A 19207-nucleotide genomic window follows, 5' to 3' on the forward strand; every position below is an offset into this window, starting at 1 on the left:
AGAAGTAAAGAAGTTTGATTAAATTCTATCAACAAGTTAGTTTGTTATGTACAAATGTGTTGATTTTTAAACAATTAAATGACAATGATTCTGAAGTTACTCAAGAGATCATGACGAAATTATATGTGCACTATCACATTGTGGTGATCTAAATTCAGTTTAAAATGCATAGTTCTTGGTCAAATATGTCACAGGTTTTGAACCAGAAATTGCTATATAGTTAACGCTAGAAATTACTAAGGACCATAACTCTGGTGTTACTTAAGCAATCTGGCTGAAACTTGACGGGTCGAATTTCCCTATAGAGGTGAACATGTATATAAGTTGATTATGACTGGAAAGACGGATGAAAAGACAACGCCATAACTATATCCCTCCGTCTTCGGCAAGGGAAAACCAATTGCCAAATTGGTGGTTATTGACCTTAGACGATAACGGTGATATGGTAATATTCGTTTAAATAAAAAGAAGTTGTACTTACTTAATTTACTTCCGGGATAAATAAAAAGCTGCGACGCAATATTGTAACAGTCGAATTGATTTAAATCGTCGGAGAAACTGTCGATAACCATGAAGTTTATTAGTTTTGCATTCTGCCTTCTTATATTGTGTTTTGCCTCAACGGTAACTGCGGCAGAAGAAGCCACTGAAGGTAGGTTCCGTGATGTTTTTCATTTCGTTCTCAATAATTTTCGAGCGAAATATATTCTATGTATAGCGGTAGATATTTTGTAAAATGTAGGGTCACATAGACGAAATATCAGTTTAAGCACAACTGAAACTGATGTCCAGAAAACAGATGTTTAATTTTAATCGATAAAAATAGATTACAATCAAAGTTGGGTAAGAAAATGTTTTGACTGTTTCTTTTTTCATATTTTTGAAATGACCGTAGGTTGTCTGCTGCAATGTCAAACTGCCAGTTTTTCATGAACTATGCTTCGAAATTATTTTAAGGATAACATGGTCAAAGGGGTCCGACACGTGTGGGTCACCTTAATATTGGCATAATAAATAGTCCTAAGGCACTGGGAGCAAAAACATTGGTCAATAGATATATAACTGTGACCAGGGAAATTGCTCTTTATGGACCCTTCAACTACCTCACTCAACAAAACCCCCAAAAATTTTTACACGCTTTGTTGCATCCATTCATTGTTTCTCTCTGTGAATTACAGGGCTATGCATAAAAAAAATTTGCCACTCATGAAAACACACAACTTTAATCAGTTGTAACTAAATTTAATCCATGCCTTAAAGGATGTTCATTTTGTCAAGCTTTGTATGTCACAATAACGAATAAATTTCGATCCATTTACACGCGTTTGTACACACGGAATGCAACAGTAAAATGAATCTTAAATTCAAATCTGGGTCACATGGGGTCAAAAACTAGGTCACTAGGTCAGTTCAAAGGAAAAGCTTGTATACACTCTAGAGGTCACTTTTTTGCTCCAATATTCCCAAAACTTTGTCAGAATGTCAATGTTTGTTTTTATGAAATATTGGACAAGTACTAATCTGGGCCATGTGGGGTCAGAAACTAGATCACTAGGTCAAATCAAAGGAAATGCTTGTTTACACTCAAGAGGCCACATTTTTGGTCGGATGTTAATGAAAATTTGTCAGAATGTCTCCATAAAATCACTAGGTCAAACATGTTAACACTTTTATTGTATGTTACTCATGTGAGGGACCTAGGGCCATCTTGGCCCTCTTGTAGAGATAGGCCCTAAAATTTTCAATGATAGAATTACATTAAATAAAGTCTAGAAATTAATTTCCAAGTCCTTGAAATAACCAAAAATGATTTCACAAATGTGAAGTTTATGATAGTTTTGTTAATATCAATAACAGAAGTTTTAATTTTTAATTCAAAGTTGTGATCCACAAAGAATGACAACTCTTGCCTTGGGCTAGTACTTACAAGTAGAGATCTATTAGTTTACTTCCCTTGCAATTACACAATTGAGTGGAAAATGAAAACTGTTTAAGACACAATATCATACTTTTTTGCACAACAAAATCATTAAGGATTTATTCATTTGTGTTTGATTTACCCCTCAAGACATGGTTCATATGATTCTGTCAACTTACATATGGTAAAAAATTAACTTTTAACAAGCCAATAATAAAACGAAGTACCAGTAGGTAAATAATAGTGCAGATAATACAGTTTTGTTTGTATCAAAATGTCACAATAAATCCACTTTTGTAATACAGAACACCTGGTAGGATTAGTAAAGGTGCAATTATATTGATCTCTATTTCCTATGCCTACCTCTTGTATTTTTATACCACATAGATAAAAATGTTGATGTGGTATGATCTTTGATTTCTTCAACATAGTTCTTAGGGATGGGGTCAATTACTTGGTAACATAATGCATTAATAACCATAACCATTACATTGAGATGTACCCCATTACCATTACATCAATTTTGATGATAATGCATTACCATTACCATTATATTTTAACATTTTAAAGAGCGTTTATAGTATATTCTAATATGACAAACAATGCTTTAATCATCACAGCGATATTATGTTGGTGTCACGTCAATGTGATATTTAGCGCCATGTACGCATCAAGAAATAGCGCTTTCAAATTTCATGAAATATTTTACTTGATAACATGTTTTAAACAAAATGTCACATTGCACAAATGTGCTGATTAATTTAAACACATACTGAGTTAGTTATTCACTTTGCTGAATAATTAGCAATACTTTTCGCTCAAACTGAACTCTGCCGCAAGACGTATTACCATTTGCGGTCCTGGCGTGCATAGACAAAGACCTACTATTGGCGCCATGGTTGTGTGAAGAAACAGTTCTATCATATTTGATATAAATTATTCAATAAAAACATATTAGAATCGAAATGATTTATAGCAAAACAGTGTTTTACCACTATTTATACACTCGGGCGGTTATATGTTGACCGAAATAATTTCACGAGGACGCAGCCCGGCGTATAACCGCCCATCGTGTATATATAGTGATAAAACACTGTTTTGCTATAAATTATTTCTTAACTAATCAATACTTTTATTCTGAAAGTTGTCACATGTTATGATAGTTGATACATTGACATTACTTTGAGAGTTATTGTGACAGTTTTGTTTGGTTTTGAAGACACTGAGATTCCTGTTATAGGCTACAGATAATTCATTAATACTGGTAAGGAAAAACAAATTAAAAGATCAAAAGGCTGTACCAGCTTTGCTGGAAAAAAAATCTTGCACCTTTGCAAGAGTCAGGAGGTCTGATTAAGTTGATGAATGTCAAATTTTTAAATAAATAGAACATGATTTTAATATATATTGTCTGTAATATTTCAGTAACTTGATGTCTATTTCTGTTACAGAGGTATGTGCAGCATTGACAGAAGATAAGAAGTGTTGTAATACGACAGGGTGTATGTGGTTCTTCTGTGAAAATGCAACAGCAACAAAAAACATTACAGGTAATTACTTCTTGCAGTTATACACAATTCAGGGGTTTTTTTTACTAAGAGGGGAAGACACCCAGGCCTGTGATTTGGGGGAAAAATAGCTCTGTATTTGGGTAAAGGGGCCGGAATAAAAAGCTTGATGTAAAGTCAATTTTTGGGGACAACTGCATGATTTAAAAGAAAATTTCTGATGGGAAGGGGCCTGTAAATGATCCCTATTATAGAAGGGAAAAAACCCTGCAATTACAATAACAATCATGCCTAAAGAATATATAACAAATCACAAGTTATTTAACGTCATTATTTACAAAACTCCAATGCTGAGGTCTCTGGGAGGTTACCATTTGAGTATGTGTAAGCATCTGGTAGAGATTTTAAACATTTTGCTACCTACATGTATGTAAATCTAAAAGTTTAAAACATCAGGTCCTGGTTTAAGGAGTACATGTTTAATGTAAATTGAGTGAATTACTTGCAACATCCTGAATTTTTACACCTTGTATTCTGATGATAGGGAATACTGTAATCAGGGTCCTCCATTGTGTGACTGGTTGACTGTTGTCTTTGAAGTACTTACCAATTTACTATCTGGGGTCATAATTTTGCTCGGCATATAGAATTTTTAGTGGGAAAAAGTCAACACTGGCGTATGGAAAGTCTGTGTTTCTGCCCAGAAGTAATGCCAGGAGGGGGTACCCCTAGGGTCTTCCCCACCATCAAAAGGTCAGAAAAGTCACTGCATCACCTATTATTGTGTTCTGTAAACCCAGCAAAAACATGTAATCCTACACTTTCTTATATGCAAATATGAAATTTGAACTGGTATTAATGCAGAAAAGATTGTAAAGTGAAGGTTATTCAGATTAAATGTTGCATGCATTGAGATTTTTACTATTTTCAGAAAACTTATCTTCATGTTTTTAATTGTGAAGCTTGTTCAATAATATTAAGTCTCAGCAAACAAAGAAAATTATTTATGACTGTATGCCTCCATGATTCACATTGCCCTAAACCACAAAATTTTGTGTACAAAAAAGAGATCTAACCAATGACCATCCGTGTAGGTATATATAAACATAGGGCTACACTTAAACTGCTTTATTTGATTAAACGCCTAATTTTACACATAGTATATTCACCGGCGTTGTACATTTAATTATACCAGATTTATGTAGCGCCAAAGGCGCTTTACATAGTTCAAATGCAGCCACACAGGGCGCATAATTCATCCTCTACTAGTACAGACACAGAGCGATCTGACCAGAGGGACAGAGTGAGACAAAGCCCCCACGACAGAGAGATCAGAAATCAGATACAGGCTTATCCGGCTAACTTAGCCTAGCTCGTTTCGAATAGACAGCCTGGTTCTTTAAAGTGCCCAGTGTATAGCACTGATACACACAAGGATTGCCTGGGTTCCTGACCAGTACACCTCTAGTTGGGTGGGAAACACTGGAAAGCGTTTCTGAAAATTCCCGAGTAACTGCCGGGGATCGAACCCCGACCTCAGGATTGGAAGGCCAGTGTGCAAACCACTGAGCTATCCGTCCACCCCAGTACACAGGTAGAGTAGTGGTCATTTTAAAGGTCCATAATGCTTAAAAAATTTATCTTGAAAACAGATAATACAGCTTTCCAAATAGATGTTATGCATACTTACAGTCATGATTAGAAAAGTAATACATTTAATATTGCACATGAAATGTTAAAGGTAGAGCTATAAAGGGAGGTAATAAAAAACAATAGATTCAATAAAACAGTCTAGTATATTCAGCAATATTCAAACCTTTGACATATGTTCAAGAAAGTAATTATCAGAATTAGGACTTAACAAGAAATTAATGTATTTTATATTCATAACAGAAAATGTGGCAGCCACATTCTTAATCTTTAGCCTGCTGGCACCAAGTAATTCTGCCTTTGTGACCAGTGCAGACCAAGATCAGCCTGCACATCCGTGCAGTCTGATCATGGTCTGCACTGTTCGCAGTTCAATCAGTAAATTTTCATTGAACATCCCTTCAAATAATAAATGGTATTGCCCAAATTGAATGATTGACCATTCAGTTTTAGAAATTTAGTGTGCTTAGGGTTAATTATTGTACTGGACATTTTATTGAGGTGCTTTAGTTAAAATGCCTAAATGGGTGGTTTTTCTGACATATAAGTGCATGATTTTCACAGTTTTGTCAATCTGACCATATCATTTTTACCACAGGCAAGATATGAAAAGTAGAACCTCATGGTCATATTAATTATTCCCATATTTTCTTGACTTCACATATAGTCATATAGTGAATTTCATAGCAAGGTGTAACTTGGTAAAACAGCCCCTTTCTGTTTCCTTTGACTGACTGAGTAAAGTAATATAAATAGATCATGGATTTATTTCTTGAAAAAAGTACCCTAGTATCCGTTTAAGGGGATCTGATGAAAATGAAACCAGACTGCAGTTTTCAAAAAAAAAAAAAAAAAAAAATGAAGATTTCCTAAAAGTGACTCATGTTTTCTAGTGGAAATATGCAAGCAGTAATTGAGATAAACTTTCTGATACCATAAAAATGTGTATCCCCAGAAATAAGATGGTTAAAATGGTTTTATAATGGAAATGCATGTACATATATTAATATTAATATGTTGGAAAGTATAGGCTAAGTTGCTGATGCAGGCAATAAATGTATAATGGAGAAAAGATTTATTCTGGTCTTATATTTATCTTGTTTGCTGACATTTTGAAGAAGATTTTGAAGTATTTTCAGTAAATGGTTTCTTTATTACAGAGTGCCATTCCACAAACTGGACAGCAGTTGACTCATGCAAGAACAATACTCAAAAACAGATTTGTGAGAAACCAGGTATATTAACTCCTTTGCTTACAAGTGTTTCTGAAGTGACTGTGCATATATTTAGAACATACAATGTAAATCAGATATATCAGAACATTGCCCAATTTTTTTTACCAACTTTGTGCTGGTTTTGCTGATTTGTATCTTGAGTTTCGCGCAAAGGCAGTTTCTCTTGAAGACTGTCAGAGAAGAGTTTTGTTAGTTTGTTTTGGGTTTAAGGCCGTTTTTCAACATATTTCAAATATGTGACAGCAGGCAGTTAACCTAACCAGTGAGCCTGGATTCTGTACCATAACAAACCTGTTCTCTGCAAGTAACTGCCAACTTCCCCACATGAATCAGAGGTGGATGACGATGATTTCAGACACAGTGTCTTTTATCAAATCAACATGGAGAACATACACCCTGCCCGGGGATCGGACGCAAGACCCCACGATCCGTATATTTGAGCTCTACCTATTGAACTAAGTGGGTGGGTAGAGAAAAGTGCATGATATAGGAGTTGGTTCAGTTGTGTGAGATTTCATGGTACTGGGGGCGTTAATAAGCGGGACGGCATTAATTAGGTATTGTATTGTAGAAGCTTGGGTCAAATCTTATTAACTTGAGACCAGTAACAACTGTACACCAACCATAAATCTGCACAACTTTGACCATTATGGACGCATTTGTACATTTTTCCTATAGAATTCCCTAATTTTAATGCATTCAACAGTTTTGAATTTTTAGCTCACTAGAGCACAAAGTGCTCAAGGTGAGCTATTGTGACCGGTCATTGTCCGGCATCCGTCGTGCTTCGTCTGTCGTGTGTCAACATTTGTCATGTGAACGCTTTAGAGGCCACATTTATGGCCTAATCTTTATGAAACTAGGTCAGAATGTTAGCCTTGATGATCTCTTGGTCAAGTTTGAAACTGGGTCATGTTCGGTCAAAAACTAGGTCAGATCAAAGGAAAAGCTTGTGAACACTCTAGAGGCCACATTTGTGACCTAATCTTAATGAAACTTGTTCAGAGTGTTTGTCTTGATGATCTCTAGGTCAAGTTTAAAACTGGGTCATGTGGGGCCCAAAACTAGGTCAGTAGGCCAGATCAAAGAAAAAGCTTGTGAACACTCTAGAGGCCACATTTGTGACCTAATCTTTATGAAACTTGGTCAGAATGTTTGTCTTGACGATCTCTAGGTCAAGTTTGAAACTGGATCATGTTGGGTCAAAAACTAGGTCAGTAGGCCAGATCAAAGGAAAAGCTTGTGAACACTCTAGAGGCCACATTTATGACCCAGTCTTTATGAAATTTAGTCAGAATGTTTGTCTTGATGATCTCTAGGGCAAGTTCAAAACCGGGTCATGTGGGGTGAAAAAGTAGGTCAGTAGGCCAGATCAAAGGAAAAGCTTGAGAACACTCCAGAGGCCACATTTGTGACCCAATCTTTATGAAACTTGGTCAAAGTGTCTGTCTTGATAATATCTAGGTCAAGATCGAAACTGGGTCATGTGGGCTCAAAAACTAAGTCAGTAGGCCAGATAAAAGGAAAAGCTTGTGAACACTCTGAGGCCACCTTTATGACCCAATCTGTATGAAACTTGGTCAGAATGTTTGTCTTCATGATTTCTAGGTCAAGTTCGAAACTGGGACATGTGGGGTCAAAAAGTAGGTCAGAAGGCCAGATCAAAGGAAAAGCTTGTGAACACTCTAGAAGCCAATGTTTGGAGCCAGTCTTTATGAAATTTGATCAGAATGTTTGTCTTGATGATCTTTAGGTCAAGTTTTAATCTTGGTCATTTATGGTCAAAAACAAGGTCACATGGTCAAATCAAAGGAAAAGTTTGTGAACACTCTAAAGGCTACAGTTGTGACTCAATCTTTGTAAAACTTGGTCAGAATGTTTGTCTTGATGATCTCTAGATTAAATTTGAAACTGGCTCATGTGGGGTAAAAAAACTAGGTCAGTAGGCCAGATCATAGGGCCATCATGGCCCTCTTGTTTGTTTGTTTACTGAAGTTATTTATCTTTAAGAAAGCAAATGATGATGGAAAAAGAGTTTTTTTATAAACAAATTTTAAGGGGAAAGTTGCAGAGTACCATTCTATTTAATGGTTAGTTGAAACTCTGTAACTTAGACTTGTTTGCCTTGAACTCTCTTACAAATTTTCAGGTCCCGTCAAATTTTTTTTTCCTTGTATCAAAGTGAATTTTAAGTCCCCATGTATTTATATCTGGTAATGTTGAAGTCAAAGAAATGTTGTGAAAACATAGGAGTGATCATGTGTTACAAATATGGAATGAATAGAAGCTATTTAAAAAAAATTGTTTCAGACTAGTGAGTACTAACAAAAAGTATATAAAACATACATTGTCATGTTCACATGTACATATAAAGGAGGCTTATGCAACACATTTGGTGAAAATTCTTGTTGCAAGGAGGGGTACCTGGGTTCCTCCTTTGCAATTAAAAGCCTGTAATTGTGTCAATGTGATGTTAAACCTAACAAAAAACAAATCGAACAAAATCAAAAGTAAAAGGCTAAGTCTCTCGATATGCAAGATACTGATCTTTGAATATGGAGCAATTTAAGCGTCCTTCAATTTTCATTAGAAATTTACACTATTCAAAAATAATCTGTTTATAAAATTGAATATTTATTTAACATGTGACAGCTAAATATGGAACACAAATAATGATGTGGTTATATGATCAGAAATTGATTGTTATTGTAATTGGTATGCCAGATGGAATAAATAAGGTTATTTTAACCTTTGGCCTGCTGGTGGTTTTGTCTTTGCGACATCAGCCTGCATGTCTGTGAGGCTGATCATGGTCTGCATTGTTTGCCATTCAGTCGGTAAATTCTTAGTGGACACCCCTTTGATAAGCAAGTGGTACTGCCCAAATTGAATGATGGACCAATCCATTTCAGAAACTTAGCAGGGTAGATGTTAAACTTGATCAGGCAGTAAATAGATATTTGATTTAGAATTCAGTAAAGAATTTTGTCGTATGAATATTTGTAAAACTTGCGAAATAGCTTTTTGATTTTCAGTTGTCACTGTAAAATAAGAAATCTTTGCAAAGGACTTATTTCCCTCGAACTGGTATGCACTAACCATTCATATTAAGTTTTGTGAAAGTACATACTTCTGGAAAGTGCTATTAGTGAAATACAAATGTAGGTATTTTGATTCAAAAGTTGGCCTGGCCAGAAATGGTGAACATTCTACCTTAGAGGTGATCGAATATTAGGTCTTACTAATATTTCTGATTTTACATCATATGGTAAATTGATAAAGTTGTTTTGCATAACTGCATGCAATAATGAATTAGTTTTCTTACATAAATATGCATAAATATGTTATGTTTTTGTATAGTAGGAAATGTTTTCATTTATATGCATAGTTACTACGCTTTATTAATCAACTTGAACTGAAATCAAGTACATCAAATTTGTTAACTTATTATCAGTGTTTGTTGAGATTGGTGTATATTGCTGCTGATAGCTAGGATTGTGCTATTGGCTACCATCAACAACATTTTTACCATGTTTTCAGCTTACTGACACAAAGTGCTTGAGTGAGATATTGTGAACACTCATTGTCCAACCATCATCCCTCCATCAAAACTTGTCACTATGTAAAGTGTAAAACATTTATTTATTTAGTTTGGTTTTACGGCGCACCAACACAATATAGGTTATATGGCGCCAAACAGGACTACAAATTTAAAATGAGATGTGGAACCAAAATTTGTAGTCCTGTTTGGCACCATATAACTTATACTGTGTTGGTGCGCTGTAAAACCCAAATAAATAAATAAATGTTTTACACTTACATTGTACATCATTTAAAGATTCCTTTTTGTAAACATAGTATTTTTAGAACAAACTTTTCTCTCTTCAGTCTACATTTTATATCTTGGTTACACTAAGATGTACATATGAAAGGAACTATTTCTTTCTGAGAAAATTAAACTTCTTTTTAAAACCTTTGGAAAGCATGTCAAGATGGTGAACATTGTAATAAAGTCTTCAAAATTTATATTCAGTGTGACCTTTTTATAAAACTTGCTCATACATTTGAGCATGTTGGGCAATAAGATGCCAAAAATTGAAGTTTGAATACTTCCTGTTGAAAATAATTGGTCAGGAATTCAAAAATTTGTACATTTTTACTCCCAAAAAAGGTCTCAGCAGGTCCATAACATGTTCATAATACATGCATATGTCTGATCATTACTGTTTACTCAGATCCTTAAGTCTGAAAATTTGTGTAAGGTCTGCAATAACATAATTACCTCCCTTTGGTTGTTTGAATTGTTTTTAGCTCACCTGTGGTCAGGGTGAGCTATTAATATAGCTGGATGGTCCATTGCCCATTGTCCGAAGTTTACATAAACATCTTCTATGAAAATTCAGGTTAGTATAACACCAAACTTGGTCAGTACCATCCTGGTATGGTCCTCTCTCAAGTTCATATAAATGGGAGCACAGAAAAGAAGAGCTCATAATGAAACTATGTATGGATTTTCACCAAATTTGGTGACAATAAGGTCCTCTCCCAAATTTATTCAAATGGAAGCACTTTGTCCATTGTATGGGGTACTATAGCTGAAAATAGAAAACCTTTTAAACTTAAACAACTTCTCATGGACATCTTGATGGATCTTCATCAAACTTGATTTTATAAGGTCATCTCTTTATTTTGTTCAGATAGGCGAACTTGACCGTAGAGCTAAAAATAGAAATATTTCTAAAGGACATTTTCTCTTGGATTCTAAGCTGACCACTATTTTACTTGGTCCATATAAACATCTCTGTCACTTTTCCCCTATCAGATTTGTTCAAATTCGAGGGCTCAGAGCGAAACTAGTCTAAGTGTATATAGAAATAGAAGCAGATAGACCAGTTTCGCTCTAAGCCCTCGATTAATGGGGGCATTTGACCTATCTTTTTACTTTTTATACTTTAAATACATTTGTTGCCATTTGTGATTCAGTTTGTCAAATATATATCTACTCAAGGCCATTGATATAAAGTTCAGTAGCATAACTTAAAGCCACTATGGCCCTCTTGTTTTTTTTTACAGAAACAGAAATTTCTATTGATTACGCATTTGTAAAGGAAATGTATACATGACAATTTGTATAGGTTCGAATGTTCTAAAAGTTTACAGAGAAAATCACAGTAAATTACATAAATATTGACCCAGGGCAAAAATTTGCAGCAGGCTTTATTGAATATTGTCAATGTTATCAGATATAATGTAACACGAGGACATTTGTATATAAGATAATTAAAAATCTATTTACATGTTTGCCCAACAGATGCTACGTCAACTCGATATTTATACCTATAGATGCCTGGCTCGCAAACACTGTAAATATATAGTAAATCAATACTTTTATTCACATGTGATTCGTTAGTCACTGCCACATGTATGTTTTGTATTGACATCGTGAGAGAGGCCCCAATACAGATTTTTTTCGTACACTTTCCTGTTAGATTGCTAATGAGTCCAGAAGAATACTGAATGCTATTTTATATCTTTTGACTGAATGATGAATGTCATGTTGTGGCAGTGGTAACAAAATGAATGTCATTTCTTGGCGATGTCAAAAAAGTGAAGTCTGTTTTTGGCAATGGCATAAGGTTGAATGTTGTTTTGCTACTTTGGCAGAAAACTGAATGTCCTTCATGGCTAGGACAGAATAATAAATGTCATTTTAGGGCTGTGGTCAAAATATCTAATGTCATTTTGTAACAAATGTAATTTTGCGGCAAAAACAGAAAAAGAAATGTCATTTTGTGGTTATAACAGAATAATACACGTCATTTTGTGGCTATGGCAAAATAACACTGAAAAATCCTTATATCTTATTTCTCATTACATACGCATGCCACATTTATTTATGGAAAGACTATCAGATGTCCATCACATATGTTACACACTGTATACAATAGAAATATCAATGATAAAAGACATGTTTTTACTGATACAGATTCCAGGAACACTGGTTAGGTTTACTGCCCGCCGTTACATAACTGAAATACTGTCGAAAAATGGCATTAAACCCAAAACAAACAAACAAACCTGATTATCAATAAGGCTTTTAATTTTGTGCTAAAAGTAGATAAAGAATCGGTCCAAACAGAAAATACTCAAAATTTTATAGTTAGAAAAGTGCTAAATTATTAATGTGAAATTATTATGTAACAGCAATATAGGGAGTTAATAAAAAGACAGTGGACACAATGATATTTTTTACTACATTAATCAGATATTCGTATTTATGACAAATGTTTGAGAAAACAATTATCAAAAACTTGTTTAAATTAGAAATATATACATTTTCATAACAAAAAATGTGGAAGTCATGTTCTGAACAAAGACCTTTAAAAAAATACACGTGAGATAAATCAAGCTAGCTTCATTAACCCAGTGCATTGTAAACACAAACATCACCCTTTGTAAAATGGAAAATAGAAAATGATATATCCTTAGGACGGCAATCTCGCCAGCACAGAAAGTGACGTCAGATGACCTTCATTTTTTCCCCCGAAAGTAAAGAAAATGAATGTAAACAGGCTAAACTTAAAGGCAAAAGTTGCATTTGCATTGGTTTATAGTCAGGGGTCACGCACAGGGGTCACCCCATCTAAATCATCACAGTATGCACATGGACTTTTGTGTAATAAATGTTGATTCTATGGAAGCGTGAAAGGGCCATCAGACGCTAATACATTTTATTTCGTTACATGCGCGGAAAGGATATCTCTGTTGAGATACAGCAGCATGCAACTCCTTCTGTAAAGGAATTAGATGTGAAAAGGGCATGCAAATGTGATGTTGGTAGCCTTGTTACTGAATTTTAAATACAAGATTATATTAAGTTAATGTTAACTATCAAATGAAATAAATCTCATCACTAGATTGTTAGAAGTAAGGAAAATAGTAGTGAGTGAGTTTTGAGTAGTGAATTTTATCGAATAATTTTCTGTTGGGGCCTCTGTGTAATATTAGAACATTCGTTTGCTGACATTTGATTTTTTGTCAACATTATATTAACAACTGCTGTTAAGTATAAAGATGGAACAGGGAACATTTGTGTTGCTGATTGGAATTATCATTGTTTATAATGGTATACTTTAAATTTTGATATTTTGTATGACATTTTGTGTATTCTAGTGTCTGTAAAGTGGATGTAGGAGTATAAGTTACTTTAAGAATTTGTAAGAAGCAAGTTTTATGCAGAAAGATATTTGAACTTTTGTGGCATTTAACCCTTATCGTGCTTGACAATATTGATTATGCCTTTGCGACCAGTGTAGATCTTGATCAGCCTGCACATCAATGTAGTCAGATCAAGATCTGCACTGTTTGCCATTCAGTCAGTATCTTCTTGGTATGGACCCCTTTTAACAAGTAATGGTACTGTCCAAATGGAAAGATGGACAAGTTCATTATAGAAATTTAGCAGCGTAAGGTTAAGGTGTGTCATGCTCATGATGTCAGTCATATACAACATATATTTTATTTTGATTATTATATACATCATATTTTCATGTGCATATTTAGTAGTAGTATGATATACAGAAATAAATATTATATAGCCCAATAAAAATGATTTTGTGATTAATTAGTTAAATGCTTTGATATATGCCTCTTGTTGGTGTGTCAAAAGTTTGTATAATAATATGAAAGGATACAAATGCATGTCTTAATAACATAGAAATTATCATGCTTTACATTCTTTAACCCAAGAAACTGTAACTGTTGATCTTTTTATGCCCCCGGCATCTACTGATGCGGGAGGCATATAGTGATCGTCCTGTCCGTCCGTCTGTTCGTCTGTCCGTACGAGGTTAACCAAATGGGACCGTTTCATCTAGCATCAACACCCTTGCTAGAATGACTTGATACTAATGCAGATGTAACCTGTGAACATTCCTCATCTTCAGACTTCACCTGACCTCAGTTTGACCTTGACCTTGACCTCATTTTGGACTTAGGTTGCTTTATATGGGCCATCTCTTGGTTAACCAAATGGGACTGTTTCGTCTAGCATCAGTACCCCTTGCTAGAATGACTTGATACTAATGCAGATGTAACCTGTGACCATTCCTCATCTTCAAACATCACCTGACCTCAGTTTGACCTTGACCTCATTTTGGACTAGCATTAATACCGCTTACAAGAATGAATTGATACTAATACAGATGTAACCTGTGACCATTCCTCATCTTTAAACATCACCTGACCTCAGTTTGACCTTGACCTCATTTTGGTTGCTTTGTATCAACAAGGATGCCACCGGGGGCATCAAGCTTTTATTGAACGCAGCTCCTTGTTTTAAAGAGTACAGTAAAAGCTGTCTTAAGCACCCGGCTGGGAAAATTCCAGAAGTTTCCATGGAATGTCTGTGATTTTCCATGGAAGTCCGGACTCCGGAGTATTCGGACAAACTTTCCGGAGCTGGATATGGAATACTGCAGAAAACTGTGGAAAAATGTCCAGAGATTTCCAGAGTACTTTCCATGGACAATTTTTCGGAGTGATTCCACGGAGGTCCGTGAACAATTTTCCGGAGTTATTCCGCAGTTGTCCAGGAAGTTCTGCTGACAGTATTATTCAATAGCAATAAATGTGATTTATTAGAATTTTTTTGCAGTACATGTATAATGAGCAATAACAGTTCAGTACAAGCAATATGATTTTATTGCATGTGATCACTTTTGCAGTTTCAAACACTATATGATATATATGAACAAGGAGAATGAATCTTTGCCAGTTAAAAGTGACTGATTAGAATATTTTTTAAGCATATACATGTGAACAAAGATTAGTTACACTTAAATAATGATGAAATCATTCAAAGAAAGTACCTAAAGTCATCTGTTTTCAATATGCATGTTACTTATAAAATCTTTGTGAAGCGTTTGGTTACTTTAGCATTCATTGTTTTATGCTATGTAATGACTGATATACAAAGACACATGCATGTGTTAATTACCATAATTACAAATGTATGTAATGTTTCATTGGTCAGTTATGTAACAAACTTACTTGAGCAATTTATAGAATCCTCAATATTAACTCTGAACTGAATTACCTCACATAATAAAGTTTCACTAATTTCTACACAACTTAATATCAGACTTCCAGTTACACATTTTGAAAATTCCTCTGTAAGATCAGTTGATCTAATTGGCTGAACTTGATCACATGGTATTCCCAGTCTGATGCTAACTGTTTTCTGATGTGTTTAAAATCCCTTAGAAAATGACAGAGTTATTTTCCAGAGTTAAATGACCAGAATTCTTTCTAAGTGCTACATTTCCGCAGTGTCCGTGAACATTCCATGAACATTTTTAAAGATGTCCAGAGTAATTTCCAGAGATGTCCGTGGAAAATATTTGCAATCACTCCGGACATGTTATATAATAGGTGACTTTTCCATACCATTCCATGGAAAGTACATACTTTCCATGGAAGTTTTGCATTTGTCCGCAGTTTTTGCACAGTCACTCTGGAATATGTACAGCCGGGAGCCAGCCAAGGGAGTGTGAAAAAGTGGCTGATTACAGCAGGTGGCTGCTGTATGCAGGTGATTCATAGAATGAATGACTTATTTTGGGAAATGAGACACTGGCTGCTTAAGACAGGTTGGATGCTTAACAGAGGTGACTGCTAAAATGGGTTTTACTATATTTACTAAATAAGTGATTAAACAGTGCATCAGTGATGTCATAAACACAAAATGATGGCTGTCTACATGGTTAACCATTTTGTTAAATTTCAGAATGCTTTTTCTTTTTCAATAGTGGCCTGATTTTGAAAATTGTTTCATTGTTAGATTATGACTGAGCAATGGTTTTCACATAAAATCAACATATTGTTAGGCATTCCTTCCCCTTTCAGGGTTCAAGAAAATATTCATTTTAAATATAATAAAAGTAATGAATGGACATGAAATTCAGTAAAAAAAAGGCTTTTAGCTAGGACTAGATGAAGAACGATCATCATTTGCTTCCTTTAGTTACACAACCAACTGTAACCAATGACTTCAGTCTTCATATTAAATATGCACATCAGAATTCATCTTGTAACTTAAATTTTAAATTATGAAGCTTTGCAATAATGTATCCATACACATGAGCCACGCCATGAGAAAACCAACATAGTGGGTTTGCGACCAGCCTGGATCCAGACCAGCCTGTGCATCCACGCAGTCTGGTCAGGATCCATGCTGTTCACTTTTAAAGCCTATTGAAATTAGAGAAATCATTAGCGAACAGCATGGATCCTGACCAGACTGCGCGGATGCCCAGGCTGGTCTGGATCCATGCTGGTCGCAAAGCTACTATGTTGGTTTTCTCATGGCGCATGTGGAACATGTTCTTGAGATTTGATAATATCCTATAGAATTATTGTCACTGTAACAGATTAAAATTGTGAGATATTGTCTGTAATTTAACTTTTAGCCTGCTGTCCACAAGTGATTCTGCCTTTGCGACCAGTGCAGACCAAGACCAACCTGTACATCCGTGCAGTCTGATCATGGTCTGTACTGTTTGCTATTCAGTCAGTAGATTTTCAGTGAACAACCCTTCTGAAAAATAAATGGTACTGCCCAAATTGAAAGATGGACAAGTTCATTATAGAAATTTAACAAGTTAAAGGTTAATGGTTTGAATCTCTCTAAAAACTGCCTGATTATCATAGGTTGTCAATATTCATCATGTTAAATAGTGTCAGTACTAGATATTAACATGACCACAGCTGATATATGAAACTTACAGTCTTCTGTAGGAAGTATTATGTCCTGGTGTTGATTTCTGCTATACTATAGCTGTTTCAGGTTCTTTTGTTTTGAAGTGTTAAGTTCTCCATGTGTTGTATTTTATCACAATATTTTTCGTCCTGCTTTTGAAAATTAGTATCATGTTTAAGCCACATTTTTGTGCCTTACACAGTTTAATGCTCCTTCTGTTATTAAATGGTGTATATTCAAGGAGTGTTTCATTAAATTTCTTGAAATTGTATATATTACTTTACATTTAGGAACACATGTTTTAGATAAGATACTAAAATCTGCTGCAGATGTTGTATCTATGTTGTTCTGTTACAGCTTCTCCATCAACAGCAGCAACAACTACTCAAGCACCAGTAGAAGTTGATCCATGCAAAAATGTTACAGACAAGACATCATGTTGTACTATCAATGGCTGCGTCTTTACCAACTGTACCAGCACAGATGACACAATCACTGATCCTGTACAAGGTATGAGAATACATGCCATATAAACTTCCTTTCATTCTAACTCAATTATCTATAAGTGACAAGTGCAAAATTTTTACAGGGGTATGCATTCCAGAAAATAATTGATTTTTTTTTACCCATACAGTCTGATAAGCCAGTTCAAATTATTATCAAATATTATTAATGCAAAATTTAACATTTATTTGCTATGTTAGTACAACTCGTCCAGATGAGCCTAAACAGGGTGCATGTACCACGTGACTTTTTCGCTAATCTGGGGTGCCAAAAACATGGCGGATACCTCGGTAAAAGTGACATTTTCTTAAATACCTTTTCACCAACCTGTTCAAATAAAAGGAAACATAGATGAATGCCATCTCATATGAAAATCCGACACTCGGCTACAAGTTTTTTGTTTCTAAGTCCGTTCGTTTTCTCTAAAAGTGCAACCGCACAACTGAAGTGAACAAATTTGATGATGTTAAGACGGGGGACATTTTCGCAAATTCAACTGATGAATCGTTTAAAAGGCCGTAAAAGACTACTTTGCGACACGGATATTTGTACGAGTATTGTCTTGACATATACGCTTTAAGAAATTACAAATTAAGAGCCTTCAATAGCTTCCGAGGCCGGATTTATCAAATTGCTAAGCAGGGGTCCGTTTTTCTTGATGCTAAGACGGGGGCGTGATTCAATGATTTGGTAATGGAAGTCTTTTGTATTTCATTAGCCTACTTCATTTAAGTTTTTCCATGCTTAAACTACTTACTATAAGAAAAATCCCGTTGTATGTATGTATGTTAAAATTCAAATGATCATGACAAATGCAAGTTTTTTACCGACTGTGAACGGAGAAATTTTACCTAAGGTGAAATACTTAATTTGACTGACTTAATGAAAAGTTCACCAACTTTCACTCTGTGGTGTCGGCCCGGTACAATTTCTCCTTTGCTATACATAGTAAAACAAGCACTTTTGGATATAGATTCAGCGGCGAATTTCACAACAAATTTACAGCACTGAGAGCTCTGTATTTCTGAAGATTAATAATGTCCTAGTCAATAAATCATAAAGAAACACTATCATCAACAATGAACTTCTTTGCTACATATCAAAGTATTCAGTCACTCTTTGTTTTCCAACACACATCTGTCATGGCCGCCAGTCTGGAATAGTTTTTAATTCTTCCGCACAGAAATGTAGTCCTGAAAAAAACACGGACAAAACAACTGTTAAAGACATAGGAAATAACACAAGATGTTTAACAAGTCAAAGTAGAGATGGCTTCAAATCGGGAACTTCAAATTTCAAAGAATTAACTGCTTCCTAGGATACAATGACCCGGAAGTACTTCAATACCTGGGTAACACCCTATCTTAATAGTTTTATTACATTTCCAGGTAGGCTTTGGAAAAATAGTAAGTCTATTTTTATCGCATTAGTTTTGTCTTTAATGTTTAAGTTAGTTTGCTTCTTTGGTTTAACTTTCAATAACTCTAATTGAAACAGGTCTCTAATTATTAAAATGTTAACCGTTCTTACTTTTGCTTTGCTTCTTAAGGCAACCACTGAAATGGTTGAGAATCTGCACAGCAATGTTGATCTAATTTTTTTTCTTTTTAGATCATAACTGTGTGCTGTTTTT

The 19207-nt window shown here is 34.9% G+C and overlaps 1 protein-coding gene across 2 annotated transcripts in view; it reads left to right on the plus strand.

Annotated features, from left to right (window-relative positions):
* Positions 1–486: 486 nt before the first annotated feature.
* LOC123551649 (sialomucin core protein 24-like) overlaps positions 487–19207 on the plus strand; it is a 39357-nt gene continuing 20636 nt past the window's right edge. For both annotated transcript variants that reach the window (XR_008370597.1, XM_045340731.2), the window contains exons 1-4: positions 487–652; positions 3370–3468; positions 6237–6311; positions 17428–17580. Coding sequence is in view for 1 of the 2 variants with exons in the window: in XM_045340731.2 (XP_045196666.2) it covers positions 571–652; positions 3370–3468; positions 6237–6311; positions 17428–17580 (409 nt within the window). In the remaining variant the exon portion in view is untranslated. The remainder of the gene's footprint in view (positions 653–3369; positions 3469–6236; positions 6312–17427; positions 17581–19207) is intronic.

This window comes from Mercenaria mercenaria, chromosome 4, assembly GCF_021730395.1.
Source record: "Mercenaria mercenaria strain notata chromosome 4, MADL_Memer_1, whole genome shotgun sequence".
Classification (NCBI taxonomy): Eukaryota; Metazoa; Mollusca; class Bivalvia; order Venerida; family Veneridae; genus Mercenaria; species Mercenaria mercenaria.